This window comes from Mobula birostris, chromosome 17 (assembly GCF_030028105.1).
Source record: "Mobula birostris isolate sMobBir1 chromosome 17, sMobBir1.hap1, whole genome shotgun sequence".
NCBI classification, from domain to species: Eukaryota; Metazoa; Chordata; class Chondrichthyes; order Myliobatiformes; family Myliobatidae; genus Mobula; species Mobula birostris.
Genome location: NC_092386.1, coordinates 5,521,734 through 5,539,982, shown reverse-complemented (window position 1 = coordinate 5,539,982; position 18,249 = coordinate 5,521,734). Strand labels below are relative to the sequence as shown.

Below are 18,249 nucleotides of genomic sequence, written 5' to 3'. Positions count from 1 at the left end.
CTACTCTGTATGTGCAAAATGATGTCACTGTTTTCTCTTGAAGGCAGAGGTGGCTATTTTAGTGTTACCAGGATGAATACACAAGTGCACTTCAACAATAATGATATTCAGTGGTCCTGACGAAGGGTCTCGGCCCGAAACGTCGACTGTACCTCTTCCTATAGATGCTGCCTGGCCTGCTGCGTTCACCAGCATTTTTTGTGTGTGTTGCTTGAATTTCCAGCATCTGCAGATTTCCTCATGTTTGCGTTTTTATATTCAGTGGTCACCTGGTTACATTCTCCTTTGCATACAGGTAAGCATCCTCGATTTCTCACTCACTGCAAAGGTACTTTAACCTTTTTAACTGCTTCTCTGAGTAGAACTGAACTTAGACTAACCAGTATCTGTGACACTGCTGCAGGACTTATGGAGGCCACATCTAGGACTGACCTTGGTTCGTGAAGTGGATTAGAGTCTGTCCAGCATTTACTCTTTTATTCCTGCGGGATGCTGCAACAGGAAGACTACCAGCATCTGAACCCGTATCAGACCTCACAGCCCCTATAATCTCAGTTGCAGAAGATACATTGTCAAGGCTAGGGTCGAGATTCCATATACCCTACTCTGACATATCTTCTACCAATATCACTCCATTCTCTGAATCCCCGGAATCTGATTCATGTCTCAGGGAAGGGCTAGCCTGAATTACAGGAGTTTGCAGTCTCCTTCGAGGAGCTGGGGTGGGAATGTTCTCACAGGGGCTGATGTCTACCCGGTTTACCCTCTTAATAGGCCTTCCCTCCAAAGGTTCCAATGTGTATGTGTTATTTAGCATCTCTACCATCCTGTAGACAGTTGACTTCCAAACATCCTGGACCTTACTACGGCCTAATGTTCTGTTCTGGAGGTAAACTGGTGCATTTATGTCAACCTTAGGACAGTAAATTTAATCCTTCTGTAAGGCAGTATATTCTACAGCCTTCTGTTCAGAGTATTCTTTTGCTCTGGCATGAGCATCACTCAGTCGTTTCTGGTGTATGGCTAACCTGTCATACTTCCTGTCTGCAGACTGTTCTTGCCCCAGCAGAGCATCCATGGGTAAGTGGGAATCAATACTGGACAGTAGGTAATAAGGGGAATATCTGGTGTTTGCGTGAGGTGTCACATTATACGCATACATTAACTTGGGTAGATGCTCTGGCGACCCGCGTTTCTTTTCTGGGACAACACACACAACAAATCTCGCATCGTTTTGTTGAAACACTCACACTGAATGTTTCTTTACCCCGTACAGTTTGCAAAGCTCAGTTATAACCTCACTTTTGAAGTTACGGCCCTGGTCAGAATGCAACCACTCAGGAACACCGTACTTAATAAACCAAGAGCACCTTTGCTGTGGTGTCCGTCTTTTGATCCTGAGTTGGGAATGCTTGGGTGAATTTTGTAAAAACGACTGACTACTAAAACGTTCTCACACCCATCAGCTGCCGGCTGAAGCACAGTGAAATCTACAGCAACTTCGCGCAGCAGAGAAGCAAAAAATTATTTCATGGGGGGGGGGGTGAGATGGATCTTAGGGTGTGGCATTTTAGTTAACAGAATGTAGACAACTTTTGATCCACTGCCACATCTTCATAACATCTCAAGTTCTGTACTCAATACATTGATTTATGAAGGCCAATGTGCCAAAAGCTTTATCTACCTGTGCCACCACTTTCAATGAATTATTGACCTGTATTCCAAGATGCCTTTATCCTACCACACTCAGTGCTCTACCATTCACTGTGCAAGACCTACCTGGTTGGTCCTACCAAAGTGCAACACCTCACACGTGTCTGCATTAATTTTATCTGCCATTTTTCAGCCCATTTTTCCAGCTGGTTCAGATCCCACTGCAAGCCATAATAGCCTTCCTCGCTGTCCGCTACACCCCCCAATCTTAGCGTCATCCACAAGTTTGCTGATCCAGTTAACTACAATTATCATCCAGATCGTTGATATAGATGACAAACAACAGTGGACCCAGCACTGATCCCAGCGGCACACCATCGGACATGGGGTAGAGTCAGAGAGGCAATCATCTACTACCCCACTCTGACTTCTCCCACAAAGACAATGTCGAATCCAATTTACTACCTCATCTTGAATGCCAAGCAACTGAACCTTTTTGACCAACCTCCCTTGTCAAATGCCTTGCTAAAGTCCATGTAGACAACATCCACTACCTTGCGTTCAGCAACTTTCTTGGTAACTTCCTTGAAAAGGTATAGGATTAGACATGTCCATCCAAAGACTCATAATTGGTCCCTTAGCATTCCTTCCAAAAACTTTCCCACTTCTGATGTCAAGTTCACTGACCTACAATTTCCTGGTTTATTTTTAAAGCCTTTCTTAAACAGTGGACCAACATGGACTATCCTCCAATTCTTGGTACCTCACCTGGCACCGAGGATGACTTAAGTATCTCTACTAGGGCTCCTGCAGTTTCTGCACTTGCCTCCTACAGGATCCGATGGAACACCTTGTCAGGCCCTGGGGATTTATCAATCAAATCAAGTTTAATTATCATTCAAACCATACATGGATACAGCCAAACAAGGCAACGTTCCTTTGGGGCAGAGGTAAATGACATACATTTAAAATAGTGAGGAAAAACACAGTTACTCAAGAAAACATGTATACTCTTATGACCCTGAATGACATGCAAATTGATGTACAGCTCCCAGCAATCCAACCTGTCATTCCACCAATTGAACACTGGAGGGCAGCACCAGCAGGAGAGACCAGCTCCCAACCGAGCACAAACTCCACACTACAGCGCCTGCAGCGTCTTCTTACCTGGACTGCAGCAGCAGGCAAGCCCTTGGCTTGAGTCTTAATCCTTGCTACAACCAAAGCCAAGTCCCTTGCAATCCTTTTGCTCTTAACATATCTGTAGAATCCCTAAGGATTCTGCTTCACCCTACCTGCTAGGGCAACCTCATGCTTTCTTTTAGCCCTTCGGATATCTTTCTTAAGTGTTCTCTTGCAACTCTTATACTCCACAAGTACCTCATTTGTTCTTACCTGCTCTTTCCTTAAGCATGGCCTCAATAATCTTGAAAGCTAAAAGTTCCCTACACCTCTTATTTTTACCTTTTATTCTGACAAATACATGGCAAAATTATGTTTTTGAAGGCCTCCCACTTATCAAATACACCCTTGCCAGAAACCAGCCTGTCCTAATCCATACTTGCCAGATTCTTTCTGATATGATCAAAGTTGTTCTTTCTCCAATTTAGAATTTCAACCCATGGACAAAACCTATTATCATGCTGCTTCCTGCACCCATATGGAGCATGTCGACTTCCAACTTTGCCTTGAACTTCCACCCTGCCCTCAAATTCACCTGGTCCATTTCTGACACCTCCCTCCCAATTCTTGATCTTCAGAGATACAGAGAGGCAGCTTATCTACTGATGTCTATTAAAAACCGATAGACTCTCACAGCTACCTGGACTATACCTCTTCCCACCCTGTTCCATGTAAAAATGTGATCCCCTTTTCTCAATTCCTCCATCTCCACCGCATTTGCTCTCAGAATGAGGCTTTTCATTTCAGACCAAAGGAAATGTCCTCCTTCAAAGAAAGGAGCTTCCCCTCCTCCACCATCAACACTGTTCTCAACTGCATCTTCTCACACATGTCTGCCTTCACCCCATACTCCTGTAACCCCACCAGGGTTAAAGCTCCTCTTGTCTTCGTTTACCACCCTACCAGTTTCCCCATCTACCACACAATTCTCTGTAACTTCTGCCATCTCCAACGGGATCCCACCACCAAGCACATCTTTCCCTCCCACCACTTCCTGCTTTATTCAGGGATCGCTCCCCACATGACTCCCTCGTCCATTCGTCTCTCCTCACTGATGTCCCTCATGGCACTTACCCTTGCAAGCATAACAAATACTACACCTGCCCCCACACCACCTCCTCCCTCACTACCATTCAGGGCCCCAAACAGTCCTTCCAGGTGAAGCAACACTGTGAATCTGTTGAGGTCACTCACTGTGTCTGGTGCTCACAGTGTGGCCTCCTGTATATCGGTGAGACCTGATGTAGACTGGGAGACGGCTTCACCAAGCACCACCCGCCAGAAAAAGTGGCACGATGAGGCCACACTCAGGTTGGAGGCGCAACACCTTATATTCTGTCTGGGTAGCCTCCAACCTGATGGCATGAACTTCGACTTCTCGAACTTCCGGTAATGACCCCCCCCCTCCCCCGTTTCCCTCACTCACCTCATCTCCTTACCTGCCCATCACCTCCCTCTGGTGCTCCTCTGCCTTTTTCTTTCTTTCATGGCCTTCCGTCCTCTCCCCTCAGATTCCTTCTCCAGCCCTGTATCTCTTTCACCAATCAACTTCCCAGCTCTTTACTTCCCCCTCCCGCTACCGGTTTCACCTATCACCCAGTATTTCTTCCTGCCCCCCCCCCACCTTTTCTAGTCATTTTTTCCTCCAGTCCTGGTGAGGGGACGCCGCCCACAACGTCCACTGTACTCTCTTCTCCATAGATGCTGCCTGGCCCGCTGGGTTCATCCAGCATTTTGTGTGTCGCTATCGTTTTCCATATTTACTTGGAAACTAATGACAGTATGATTACCAGATGCAAAGTGTTCTACAGTACAAAGTGTACATACCGAGTCATGCGATCAAGCTATCCGAACGCCCACAATTTGAAAGTTAGAATTTTTACATTAATCTTCTATATCTTTAATCGTTTTCCGAGCTGACTAAAAGCTCCAGTGGCGCAGAGCACATCAGCCGCTGCCGCCTCTCCTCCACTGGCGGCCACACTAACTATTGTCAGACGGAGAACGGGACACACGCCAGCTGCTGGGTTTGTGGACACTTTAAAGCCGGATTGTTTAAGATCCGCGTGTAACGTGAGCGCGCACCTACCTGTCCCCATCAACATGTGCTTGTGCTTGAAGTATCGCAGCTGCTGAATGTAATGCCGAGTCTCGTTGGTCTCGGAAGAAGTGTCCGTTTCTGTCCATTCAACATTCGCCTGGCCCTTGGCGTGGATTTTAAGAGCCTTCACCTGGATCTGCTCCGTAAGCTCCACCACAATCCGTCCGGAGACCAGCTCCCCGCAGGAGTAGGTGGGGCGGTCGTAGAGGATCGCGAAGGTCTTCACTTTGTGCATGGCTGCGGTGCGGGGACCGTGCTGGGACCTTCCGAGCAGCCGAACACCGATTCGGGGTGATGTCTGACTCTGGGCTGGGAGCCGGCAATGGGCTCGACTCCGCTAAAAAAGGTTCCGTGACGAATGCCCACGGAAAAGGAGAGGCTTGTCAGACCGCACAATGGTCCTGCTTCCGTTCTGAGGGAGGGGGAACTATTCAGTAGTACACGGATGTCCAAACCGCACACACCTTCAGTGCAAAATGCCCATCAATGTAAAGCTCACCTTTTGGGGTTTATACGGTTCCCATTTTTGTCGGGTCTATAAACTGAACAATCACGGAAAACGCGGGTAAGGATGGTGAACTGTGATCAGTCCGTGTGCTCCGTCGTTGTGAAACGGGAAGTTTCAAGTTGAAAGACGGACTCTGTCCGCTGCCCGCGTTACACAAACGACCAGCTGCAACACCAAACTCATTGTAAAGATACCTTGTCTAATCTGCAACTGGCAGCCGACATAGTAAAAAGCAGGAAACGCCCTTCAACCCACCGTGTGGTTGCCTGTCCTCCAGAACCAGCCGAATTTAGTTAACATTTCTATCTTTAGAATCTGGATCAGGTTTAACATCACCAGCATACCTCGTCAAATTTGTCGTTTTGTAGCAGCAATACATAACAATAAAACGCTCTAAATTACAATAAATGTATTTGGGATATCGAACTGGGTGGCGGGGTGAAGGACGTTTCTACCAATTGAATTTATTTAAGTCTTACATCCATCCCACAACGTGAGGAAGTAAGAATCTTTGCATTATGACTCCGTCACAATATTGAGTCGTGAATCTACAAGTCTAATTGCTTGTAGAAAGAACCTGTCCCGTAGCCTGTTGGTCCTGGCTTTAATGCTGCGGTACCGTTTGCCAGGCGGAGGCAGCTGAAACTTCGCTGCAATTGTATCAATATATTGGGCCCAGGATATATCGTCAGAGATGTCGACACCCAGGAACATTCCCTTGTGCCCTACCATTCATTGCATAACCCTACACTAATTTGACTTTCCAAAATGCATCACCTCTCAATTGAATGCATTCAGATCCATTCGCCACTCCTTGGCCCTCTTCCTTATCTGATCAAGATCACCTCTTGTGAGGTCTACAATGGCCTCTTTGCCCTCCTGGAATTAAAATGGGTGGCCACTGGAAGATCCCGTTTCGACTGGCGGATGGAGTGTAGGTGCTTGGAGAAACGGTCTCCTAATCTACGTTAGGTCTCACCAATATACAGGTGGCCACTTCGGGAGTACCGTACACAGTACCGGACCCAGTGGCCATCCATTTTAATTCCACTTCCCATTCCAATTCCAATATGTCAATCGATGGCCTCCTCTACTGTTGTCATGAGGCCACACTCAGGTTGGATGAACAACGCCTTATATTCTGTCTGGGTAGCCTCCGACCTGATGGCAGGAACATCAATTTCTCAAACTTCTGGTAATGGCGCCCTACCCTCCCTCACAATTCCCAATCCCATTGCCTCCCTCTAGTGCTCCTTGCCCCTTTTCTTTCTTCCATAGCCTTCTTTTCTCCCCTATCAGACTCCCCCTTCTTCAGCCCTCTATCTCTTCAGCCCCCAATCAACTTCCCAGCTCTTTACTTCATCCCTCCCCCAACTGGTTTCACCTATCACCTTGTGTTACTCTCTCCACTACCCCACCTTTTAAATCTACTCATCTTTTTTTCCTCCAGTCCTGCCAAAGGGTCTCATCCTGAAAAATCGACTGTACTTTTTTCCCATGGATGCTGCCTGGCCTGCTGTGTTGCTCCAGCATTTTCTGTGTATTGCTGAGAATTGCCAGCATCTACAGATATTCTCTTGCAGGTAATATTTCTCAATGAGTACTGCCTGGTGGTTCAGGCAGCATCGATCCACCATCACAGCATCGAGAGGCTGGACAAAGCACGCATTAAGCCCTTGATCCGCTGCAATTTGCCCACCGCTGAAATAGGTCTACAGCACACACTATCTTATAGCCCTAATCTCTAAAGCATCTAGAAAGTAAAGGTATTTACATTCATCATCGTCATTGTCATTATGTGCCAAGTTGTATGATGTAGGTGATTAAGCTCTTTCCATGATCATGATTGTTCTTGGTAATTTATTCTACAGAAGTGGTTTGGCATTGCCTTCTTCTGGGTGGTGTCTTTCTTTACAAGACAGGTGACCACAGCCATTATCAATACTCTTCAGAGGTTGTCTGCCTGGCATCAGTGGTCCCATAACCAAGACTTGTGATATGTTGCAGATGGAATACAGTGTTGGGAAATGTATGATAATGCATTTTGGTAAAAGGAGCAATAGTGCAGACTATTATCTAAATGGGGAGAAAATTCAAACATCAGAAGTGCAGAGGGACTCGGGAGTTCTTGTGTAAGACTCCCAGAAGGCTAACTTACAGGTTGAGTCTGTGGTAAAGAAGGCAAATGCAATCTTGACATGTATTTCAAGGGAATAGAATATAAAAACAAGGAGATAATGCTGAAGTTTTATAACTCACTAGTCAGGCTGCACTTGGAGTATTGTCAACAGTTTTGGGTCCCATATCTCAGAAAGGATGTGTTGTCATTAGAGAATGTCCAGAGGAGGTTCATGAGGATGATTCTAGGAATGAAGGGGTTAACATATGAGGAGTGTTTGGCAGCTTTGGGCCTGTACTCACTGGAATTTAGAAGAATGCATGAGGATCTCATTGAAACCTACCAAATGTTGAATGGACTAGATAAGGTGGATGTGGAGAGGTTGTTTCCTCTGGTGGGGCTATCCAGAACTAGAGGGCACAGCTTCAAAACTGAGGGGTGACATTTTAGAACAGTGGTCCCCCATTATTCCATATCCAGCCTCATTAGCTATTGGTCCTATATCAACTCTCATCTTCTTTTTATTTTTTATATACTTGAAAAAGCCTTTACTATCCACTTTGATAAACCAATCTACCAATTTATTTACTCACCTCCCCAGCATCTAGGACACCTTTAAAAGGTGATGCCTCAAAAAGGCAGTATCCATCACTGAGGTCCCCCCATCATGCAGGAAAAGGCGTCTTCTCATTGCTCCCATCACAGACCCTGAAGACTCACAGTCAGTGTTCCAGGAACAGCTTCTTCCCCTTCGTCATCAGATTTCAACGAACCCATGAACACTACCTCACTATTTTCCTTCTTTTTGCACTACTTATTTATTTCTCATTGTATTTTTTATTATGTATTGAATTGAATTGACTATATTTCTTACATCCTTCACATACATGAGGAGTAAAAATCTTTACGTTACATCTCCCTCTAAATGTGCAATCATAGTAATTTATACTTCACAATAAATAGAACAGTCAATGTAACATAGAAATACACTCAAAACAGCGTGAGTTAATCAGTCTGGTGGCCTGGTGGAAGAAGCTGTCCTGGAGCCTGTTGGTCCCGGCTTTTATGCTGCGGTACTGTTTCCTGGATGGCAGCAGCTGGAATAGATTGTGGTTGGGGTGACTCGGGTCCCCAGTGATCCTACAGGCCCTTTTTCACACCTGTCTTTGTAAGTGTCCTGAATCATGGGAAGTTCACAACAACAGATGTGCTGTGCTGTCCCCACCATTCTCTGCAGAGTCCTGTGATTAAGGGAGGTATAGTTCCCATACCAGGCAGTGATGCAGCCAGTTAGGATGCTCTCAATTGTTCCCCTGTAGAAAGTTCTTAGGATTTGAGGGTCCACACCAAACTTCTTCAACTGTCTGAGGTGAGAGAGACGCTGTTGTGGCTTTTTCACTAGACAGCTGGTGTGTACAGACCACATCAGGTCCTCAGTGATGTGCATGCCTAGGAACATAAAGCTATTTACCCTCTCAACCCCGGATGCATTGATGTCAAAAGGGGTAATATGCTGCCAATGCAAAACAACAAATTTCACGACCTATGCAGGACACACACGAGATTGTCCCGATGCCCCACTGCTCCCCCCGGAGGTCTCCTGTCACACAGCGGCGTTTGATATGGTCCCACCCACAACAGGGCGTGAGGATTCTCCCCTTTCACTGTTGATTCCGGGAGCGAACAGAGAATGTACACATGCCCAGACGGCGATGAAGCCGTCCGTACGCCCAGAGTTGTAAAGTTAGAAGTTTAAACGTTTATCGCCCGAATCTTTCACCGTTTCCCGAGCTGACTAAAGGGAGCTCCAGTGGCTCAGAGGACATCAGCCGCTGTCGCCTCTCCTCCACTGGCGGTCACACTATTGTCAGACGGAGAACAGGCCTGTTGCTGGGTTTGTGGACACTTTAGAGCCGATTTGTAGAGATCTCCGTGCAACGTGAGCGATCACCTACCTGTCCCAATCAACAGGTACTTGTGCTTGAAGTACAGCAGCTCCTGAGTGTAATGCCGAGTCTGTCTGGACTTGGAGCCGGATTGTCTCTCCGTCCAGTGAACGTACGCCTGGCCCTTGGCGTGGATTTTCAGAAGTTTAACCTCGATCTGCTCCGTAAGCTCCACCACAATCCGTCCGGAGACCCACTCCCCGCAGGAGTAGGTGGGGCGGTTGTAGAGGATCGCGAAGGTCTTCACTTTGCCCATGGCTGCGGTGCGGGGACCGTGCTGGGACCTTCCGAGCAGCCGAACACCGATTCGGGATGATGTCTGACTCTGGGCTGGGAGCCGGTGATGGGCTCCACCCCGCTTGAGAAATGTTTCGTGACAAATGCCCACGGAAAAGGGGAGGCTTGTCCATATACGGATACGTGTACTGTGATCAGTCTGGCTGGGTACTCCATTGTTGTGAAACTAGATGTTTCAGATTGAAAGACATGTTCCGCCACTTCCTGTATTACCCAAACAACGTGGTGCAAGCGACCAGCAGTAGCAACACCAAACTCTACCACACCTTGCCTAATCTGCAAACGGCATCAGATACAGAGTACAGCACAGAACATGCCATTTGGCCCACAATGTTGTGCCAATCAAGCTAAAAAGCAAATCAAAAACACCCAAACATTAATCCCTGCCACCTACACCATGTCCATATCCCTCCATCTTCCTTACATCCAACTGCCTGTTTAAATGTCTCTTAAAGGCCTCTAATGTATTTGCCTCTACCACCACATCAAGCAGAGCATTCCAGGCATCCACAACTCTAGATTAAAATATTTACTCCTCACACCCCCTTGAACCTACACCCTTTCACCTTCAATACTTGCCCTCTGGCAGACATCCCACCCTGCAAAAACTCATTTCAGGGAGGTAGCACCATCAATTTGCGGGAGACTCCCGGAACTTCCGGGAGAGGTGGGATGTCTGCAATAGAGTAGCTCCTTAGCAGCTAGCCAGCTAGTTTAAATAACGTTAGCTATGCTAAGGAACGAATGACACCTGTTAAACTCACCTCAACATGACTTTTACAGTCTTATGGGCAATAGAAAAGTCACTGTTGCAAACAGTGCAGCGAGCAACACTGTCATTATTTTTGACCCCTATTAGGCAGGGGTACACTTTAGGGTAGTTTGGGGTGACGTACGGTTTATATTTTCTTTTTTTGGAACACTCTGCCATGGCGTGCTCTCTTGCTCGCTCTCTCATGGTCGCTCTGGTGCTCTCTCTCTCACTCTCTCTCTCTCGTGGTCGCTCTCTCGCTCTCTCTCTCTCTCTCTCGTGGTCGCTCTCTTGTGCACTCTCTTGCTTTCTCTCTCTTGCTCACTCTCAAAAAATTGATATCCAGGACATTGTATATAATTTGTGGGCATCAGGGAGCCACTATTAATATGCGGGAGACTCCCGGAACTTCCGGGAGAGGTGGGATGTCTGCTCTGGTGTGCAACATTACAATCCTGGGAAACAGATACTCTCTGTCCACTCTACCCACGTGTCTCATAATCAAATCTTTCCCCAGCCTCTGATGCTCTAGAGCAAACAACCCAAGCTTATCCAGCCTCTTGTGATAGTACATGTTCTCTAATAGAGCAAAAATTAGTGGGAAGTTAGAGGACTAGGAAGCTTTTAAAAAGCAACGGAAGGCAACTAAAAAGTCATTAAGAAGGTAAAGAACATAGAACATGGAAGATAGAAAACCTACAGCACAATACAGGCCCTTCGGCCCACATAGCTATGCCGAACATGTCCTTACCTTAGAGCTACCTAGGCTTACCCATAGCCCTCTATTTTTTTAAGCTCCATGTACCTATCCAGGAGTCTCTTAAAAGACACTATCGTTTCCGCCTCACCACCACCACCGGCAGCCCATTCTATGCACTCACCACTCTCTGTGTAAAAAACTTATCCCTGGCATCTCCTCTGTACCTACTTCCAAGCACCTTAAAACTGTGCCCTCGCATGCTAGCCATTTCAATCAGGGGAAAAAGCCTCTGACTATCCACATGATCAGTGCCTCTCATTGTCTTCTACACCTCTATCAGGTCACCTCTCATCTTCCGTCACTCCAAGGAGAAAAGGCCGAGTTCACTCAACCTAGTCTCACAAGGCATGCTCCCCAATCCAGGCAACATCTTTGCAAATCTCCTCTGCACCCTTTCTATGGTTTTCACATCCTTCCTGTAGTGAGGTGACCAGAACTGAGCACAGTACTCCAAGTGGGGTCTGACCAGGGTCCTATACAGCTGCAACATTACCTCTCGGCTCTTAAACTCAATCCCATGGTTGATGAAGGCCAATGCACAAAGGCCAATGCTTTCTTAACCACAGAGTCAACCTGCGCAGCAGCTTTGAGCGTCCTATGGACTTGGACCCCAAGATCCCTCTGATCCTCCACACTACCAAGAGTCTTTACCACTAATGCTATATTCTGCCATCATATATGACCTACCAAACTGAACCACTTCACACTTACCTGGGTTGAACTCCATCTGCCACTACTCAGACCAGTTTTGCACCCTGTCAATGTCCTGCTGTAATCTCTGACATCCCTCCACACTATCCACAACACACCCAACCTTTGTGTCATCAGCAAATTTAGTAACTCATTACTCCACTTCTTCATCCAGGTCATTTATAAAAATCACGAAGAGTAAGGATCCCAGAACAGATCCCTGAGGCACACCACTGGTCACTGACCTCCATGCAGAATATGACCCGTCTACAACCACTCTTTGCTTTCTGTGGGCAAGCCAGTTCTGGATCCACAAAGCAATGTCCCCTTGGATCCCATGCCTCCTTACTTTCTCAATAAGCCTTGCATGGGGTACCTTATCAAATGCCTTGCTGAAATTCATATACACTACATCTACTGCTCTACCTTCATCAATGTGTTTAGTCACATCCTCAAAAAATTCAATCAGGCTCGTAAGGCACGGCCTGCCTTTGGCGAAGCCATGCTGACTATTTCTAATCATATTATGGCTCTCCAAATGTTCATAAATCCTGCCTCTCAGGATCTTCTCCATCAACTTACCAACCACTGAACCACTCATGGGCCTATAATTTCCTGGGCTATCTCTACTCCCTTTCTTGAATAAGGGAACAACATCCACAACCCTCTAATCCTCCAGAACCTTTCCCTTCCTCATTGGTGATACAAAGATCATTGCCAGAGGCTCAGCAATCTCCTCCCTCACCTCCAACAGTAGCCTGGGGTACATCTCATCCGGTCCCGGTGACTTACCCAACTTGATGCTTTCCAAATGTTCCAGCACATCCTCTTCCTTAATACTGTATCTACATGCTCAAGCTTTTTAGTCCGCTGCAAGTCATCCTTACAATTGTCAAGATCCATTTCCATAGTGAATACTGAAGCAAAGTATTCATTAAGTACCTCTGCTGTCTCCTCTGGTTCCATACACAGTTTTCCACTGTCACACTTGATTGGTCCTAATCTCTCATGGCTTATCCTCATGCTCTTCACATACCTGTAGAATGCCTTGGCGTTTTCTTTAATTCTGCTCACCAAAGCCTTCTCATGGCCCCTCCTGGCTCTCCTAATTTCCTTCTTAAGCTCCTTCCTGCTAGCCTTATAATCTTCTGGATCTCTATCATTACCTAGTTTGTTGAACCTTTCGTAAGCTCTTCTTTTCTTCTTGACTAGATTTATAATAGCCTTTGTACACCAATATGAAAGTAAGCTAGCCAATAATATTAAAGTAGATACCAAAATGTTCTTTAGATACTTTGTTATATTGCTACTTCAATACTGGTTTTATGGCTGTCATGCATCTGAGTTGCGCTTTTGTACCGCTGGACATGCTTGTACTGGCTGGTTACTTGATTTTATTTCTTGTTTATTTATTTTATTTGTTGTTTTATAGAATTGAGTACGAGATTTGCAAACTCATTTTCGCTGTATTGGTGCATGACAAATTGTACTATGCAATGACAATAAAGATATTTCATTTCATTTCAAGTGTGAAAGAGAGGTGAGAGTGGATATTAGACCACTGGAAAATAATGCTAGGGAGGTAGTAATGTGGGACAAAGAAATGGCGGACGAACAGAATAAGTATTTTGCATCAGTCTTCACTGTGGAAGACACTAGCAGTATGGTGGAAGTTCTAGGCGTCAGGGGTTATGAAGTCTGCAACGTTACCACTACCAAGGAAAAGGTTCTTGGGAAACTGAAAGGTCTGAAGGTAGATAGGTCACCTGAACCAGATGGTGTACTCCCCAGTGTTCTGAATGAGGTTGCTGAAGAGATTGTGGAGGCATTAGTAATGATCTTTCAAGAATCACTAGATTCTGGTATGGTTCTGAAAGACTGGAAAATTGCAAGTGCCACTCCATTCTTCAAGAAAGGAGAGAGGCAAAAGGAAGGAAATTATAGGCCAGTTAGTCTGACCACGGTTGTCAGGAAGTTCCTGAGGATTGGAGGGTGGCTAATGTTGCCCCACTTTTTAAAAAAGGAGGGAGAGAGAAACCGGGGAATTATAGACCGGTCAGCCTAACGTCGGTGGTGGGGAAACTGCTGGAGTCAGATATCAAAGATGTGATAACAGCACATTTGGAAAGCAGTGAAATTATCGGACAAAGTCAGCATGGATTTGTGAAAGGAAAATCATGTCTGACGAATCTCATAGAATTTTTTGAGGATGTAACTAGTAGAGTGGATAGGGGAGAACCAGTGGATTTGGTATATTTGGATTTTCAAAAGGCTTTTGACAGGGTCCCACACAGGAGATTAGTGTGCAAACTTAAAGCACACGGTATTGGGGGTAAGGTATTGATGTGGATGGAGAATTGGTTAGCAGACAGGAAGCAAAGAGTGGGAATAAACGGGACCTTTTCAGAATGACAGGCGGTGACTAGTGGGGTACCGCAAGGCTCAGTGCTGGGACCCCAGTTGTTTACAATATATATTAATGACTTGGATGAGGGAATTAAATGCAGCATCTCCAAGTTTGCGGATGACACGAAGCTGGGTGGCAGTGTTAGCTGTGAGGAGGATGCTAAGAGGATGCAGGGTGACTTGGATAGGTTGGGTGAGTGGGCAAATTCATGGCAGATGCAATTTAATGTGGATAAATGTGAAGTTATCCACTTTGGTGGCAAAAATAGGAAAATAGATTATTATCTGAATGGTGGCCGATTAGGAAAAGGGGAGGTGCAATGAGACCTGGGTGTCATTATACACCAGTCATTGAAAGTGGGCATGGAGGTACAGCAGGCGGTGAAAAAGGCGAATGGTATGCTGGCATTTATAGCGAGAGGATTAGAGTACAGGAGCAGGGAGGTACTACTGCAGTTGTACAAGGCCTTGGTGAGACTACACCTGGAGTATTGTGTGCAGTTTTGGTCCCCTAATCTGAGGAAAGACATCCTTGCAATAGAGGGAGTACAAAGAAGGTTCACCAGATTGATTCCTGGGATGGCAGGACTTTCATATGAAGAAAGACTGGATGAACTGGGCTTGTACTCGTTGGAATTTAGAAGATTGAGGGGGGATCTGATTGAAACGTATAAAATCCTAAAGGGATTGGACAGGCTAGATGCAGGAAGATTGTTCCCGATGTTGGGGAAGTCCAGAACGAGGGGCCACAGTTTGAGGATAAAGGGGAAGCCTTTTAGGACCGAGATTAGGAAAAACTTCTTCACACAGAGAGTGGTGAATCTGTGGAATTCTCTGCCACAGGAAACAGTTGAGGCCAGTTCATTGGCTATATTTAAGAGGGAGTTAGATATGGCCCTTGTGGCTACGGGGGTCAGGGGGTATGGAGGGAAGGCTGGCGCGGGGTTCTGAGTTGGATGATCAGCCATGATCATAATAAATGGCGGTGCAGGCTCGAAGGGCCGAATGGCCTACTCCTGCACCTATTTTCTATGTTTCTATGTTTCTTAAGATGTTGACTGTTAAGGATGTGGTTTTAGGGCATTTGGAGGCACATGATAAAATTGGCCATAGTCAGCATGGTTTCCTCAAGGGAAAATCTTCCCTGACAAATCCGTTGGAATGCTTTGAAGAAAATACATGCAGGATAGACAAATTAGAATCAGTTGATGTGTACTTGGATTTTCAGAAAGCCTTTGACAAGGTGTCGTGCATGAGGCTTCTTAACAAGCCAAGAGCCCATGGTATTACTGGAAAGATTCTAGCATGGACAACGCAGTAGTTGATTGGCAGGAGGCAAAGAGTAAGACCATAAGACTATAAGACATAGGAGCAGAATTAGGCCATCTGGCCCACCAATTCTGCTCTGCCAATGATGGATGATCCCTTTTTTTTTCTCCTCCCCAATCCAAGTTCCCGACCTTCTCCCTGTAACCTTTGATGCCGTGTCTAATCAAGAACCTATCAATCTCTGCCTTAAATACATCCAACAACCTGGCCTCCACAGCTGCATGCGGCAACAAATTCCACAGATTCACCATGCTTTGGCTAAAGAAATTTCTCTGCATCTCTGTTTTAAAAGGGCAACCCTCTGTCCTGAGGCTTTGCCCTCTTGTCCTGGACTCTCCCACCATGGGAAACATCCTTTCCACATCTACTCTTTCTAGGACTTTCAACATTTAAAAGGTTTCAATGAAATCCCCTCTCATCCTTCTGAATTCCAGTGAGTACAGACCCAGAGCCATCAAATGTTCCCCGTATGATAACCCTTTTGTTCCTGGAATCATCCTAGTGAACCTCCTCTGGACCATCTCCAATGCCAGCACATCTCTTCTAAGATGAGGGGCCTAAAACTGTTCACAATACTCAAGGTGAGGCTTCACCAGTGTCTCATAAAGCCTCAGCATCACATCCTTGCTCTTGTGTTCTAGACATCTTGAAATGAATGCTAACATGGCATTCACCTTCCTAAGCACTGACTCAACCTGCAAGCTAACCTTCAGATTGTTCTGCATGAGGACTCTCAAGTCCCTCTGCATCTCAGATTCCTGGATTTTCTCCCCGTTTAGAAAGTAGTCTGCGTGGTCATGCACTACTACCAAAGTGCATGACAACGCATTTTCCAACATTGTATTTCATTTGCCACTTTCTTTCCCATTCTCCTAATTTGTCAAAGTCCTTCTGCATCCTACCTGTTTCCTCAACACTACCTGCCCCTCCACCAATCTTCGTATCATCTGCAAACTTGGCAACAAAGCCATCTATTCCATCGTCTAAGTCATTGATATACAGCATAAAAAGAAGTGGTCCCAACACTGACCCCTGTGGAACACCACTAGTCATTAGCAGCCAACCAGAAAAGGATCCTTTTATTCCTACTCGCTGCCTCCTACCAATCAGCCAATTCTCTAACCATGTTAGTAACTTTCCTGTAATACCATGGGCTCTTAACTTGGCAAGCAGCCTCTTCTATATCACTTTGTCAAAGGCTTTCTGAAAGTCCCAATATACAACATCCACTGAATCCCCTTTATCTATCCTACTTGTAACCTCTTCAAAGAATTCCAACGGGTTCATCAGGCAGGATTTTCCCTGAAGGAAACCATGCTGACTTTGCACTATCTTGTCCTGTGTCACCAAGTACTCCATCACCTCATCCTTAACAATTGACTCCAACATCTTCCCAACCACTGAGGTCAGGCGAACTGGTTTATAATTTCCTTTCTACTGCGATCCACCTTTCCTAAAGAGTGGAGTTACATTTGTAATTTTTTAATCCTCTGTCAGAGTCCAATGATTTTTGAAAGATCATTTCTAATGCTACCTCTTTCAGAACCCTAAGGTACAGTTCCACTAGTCCGGATGACTTATGTACCCTCAGGACTTTCAACTTTTTCAGCACTTTCTCTCTTGTAACAGAGACTGCACCCAGTTCTCTTCCTTCACACACTATAACATCAGGCATACTGTTAGTGTCTTCCACAGTGAAGACTGATGCAAAATACTCACTTAATTCAGCAGCTATCTCCTTGTCACCCATTATTATTTCTTCTGCCTCATTTTCTAGCGGCCCTATATCCACTCTCATTTCTCTTTTATTTTTAAAATACTTGAAAAAACTTTTAGACCCATTTTGATATTATTTGCTAGCTTGCTTTCATATTTTATCTTTTTCCTTCTAATGTTTTTTTTTTGTTGTTCTCTGTAGGTTTATAAAAGCTTCCCAATCCTCTATCTTCCCACTAATTTTTGCTTTGTTGTATGCCCTTTCTTTTCCTTTTACAATAGCTTTGACTTCCCTTGTCAGCCACGGTTGTACTATTTTACCATTTGATTATTTCTTCATTTTTGGAAAACACCTGTCCTGCACCTTCCTCATTTTCCCCAGAAATGCATGCCGTTGCTGCTCTGCTGACATTCCTGCAAGCAGCTCGTTCCAGTTTATTTTGGCCAACTCCTCTCTCATACCACTGTAATTTCCCTTACTCCACTGAAATACTGCTATGTCAGACTTTACTTTCTCCCTATCACATTGTGTTCACTGGTTCCTAGGGTTCTTGTACCTTAAGCTCCCTAATCACCTCTGTTTCATTATATAACACCCAATCCAGTATAGCTGATCCCCTAGTAGGCTCAACAACAAATTGCTCTAAAAAGGCATCTCTTAGGCATTCAACAAACTCGGTCTCTTGAGATCCATTACCAACCTGATTTTCCCAATCGATCTGCATGTTAAAATCTCCCATGACTACCATAATATCACCCTCTTGACTCGCCTTTTCTATTTCCTGCTGTAA

At 45.5% G+C, this 18,249-nt stretch overlaps 1 protein-coding gene across 2 annotated transcripts in view; it reads right to left on the bottom strand.

Moving 5' to 3' along the window:
• LOC140211485 (arrestin domain-containing protein 3-like) overlaps window positions 1–9,873 on the bottom strand; it is a 41,911-nt gene extending 32,038 nt beyond the window's left edge. The window contains exon 1 of one of the 2 annotated variants that reach the window (XM_072281227.1): window positions 9,519–9,873. In XM_072281227.1, coding sequence (XP_072137328.1) covers window positions 9,519–9,765 — 247 coding nt within the window. In that variant the 5' untranslated portion in view covers window positions 9,766–9,873. Of the gene's footprint in view, window positions 1–4,924; window positions 5,413–9,518 lie in introns of those variants that run through there. The other variant, XM_072281226.1, reaches the window with a different exon arrangement.
• Between the last annotated feature and the right edge of the window lie 8,376 nt (window positions 9,874–18,249).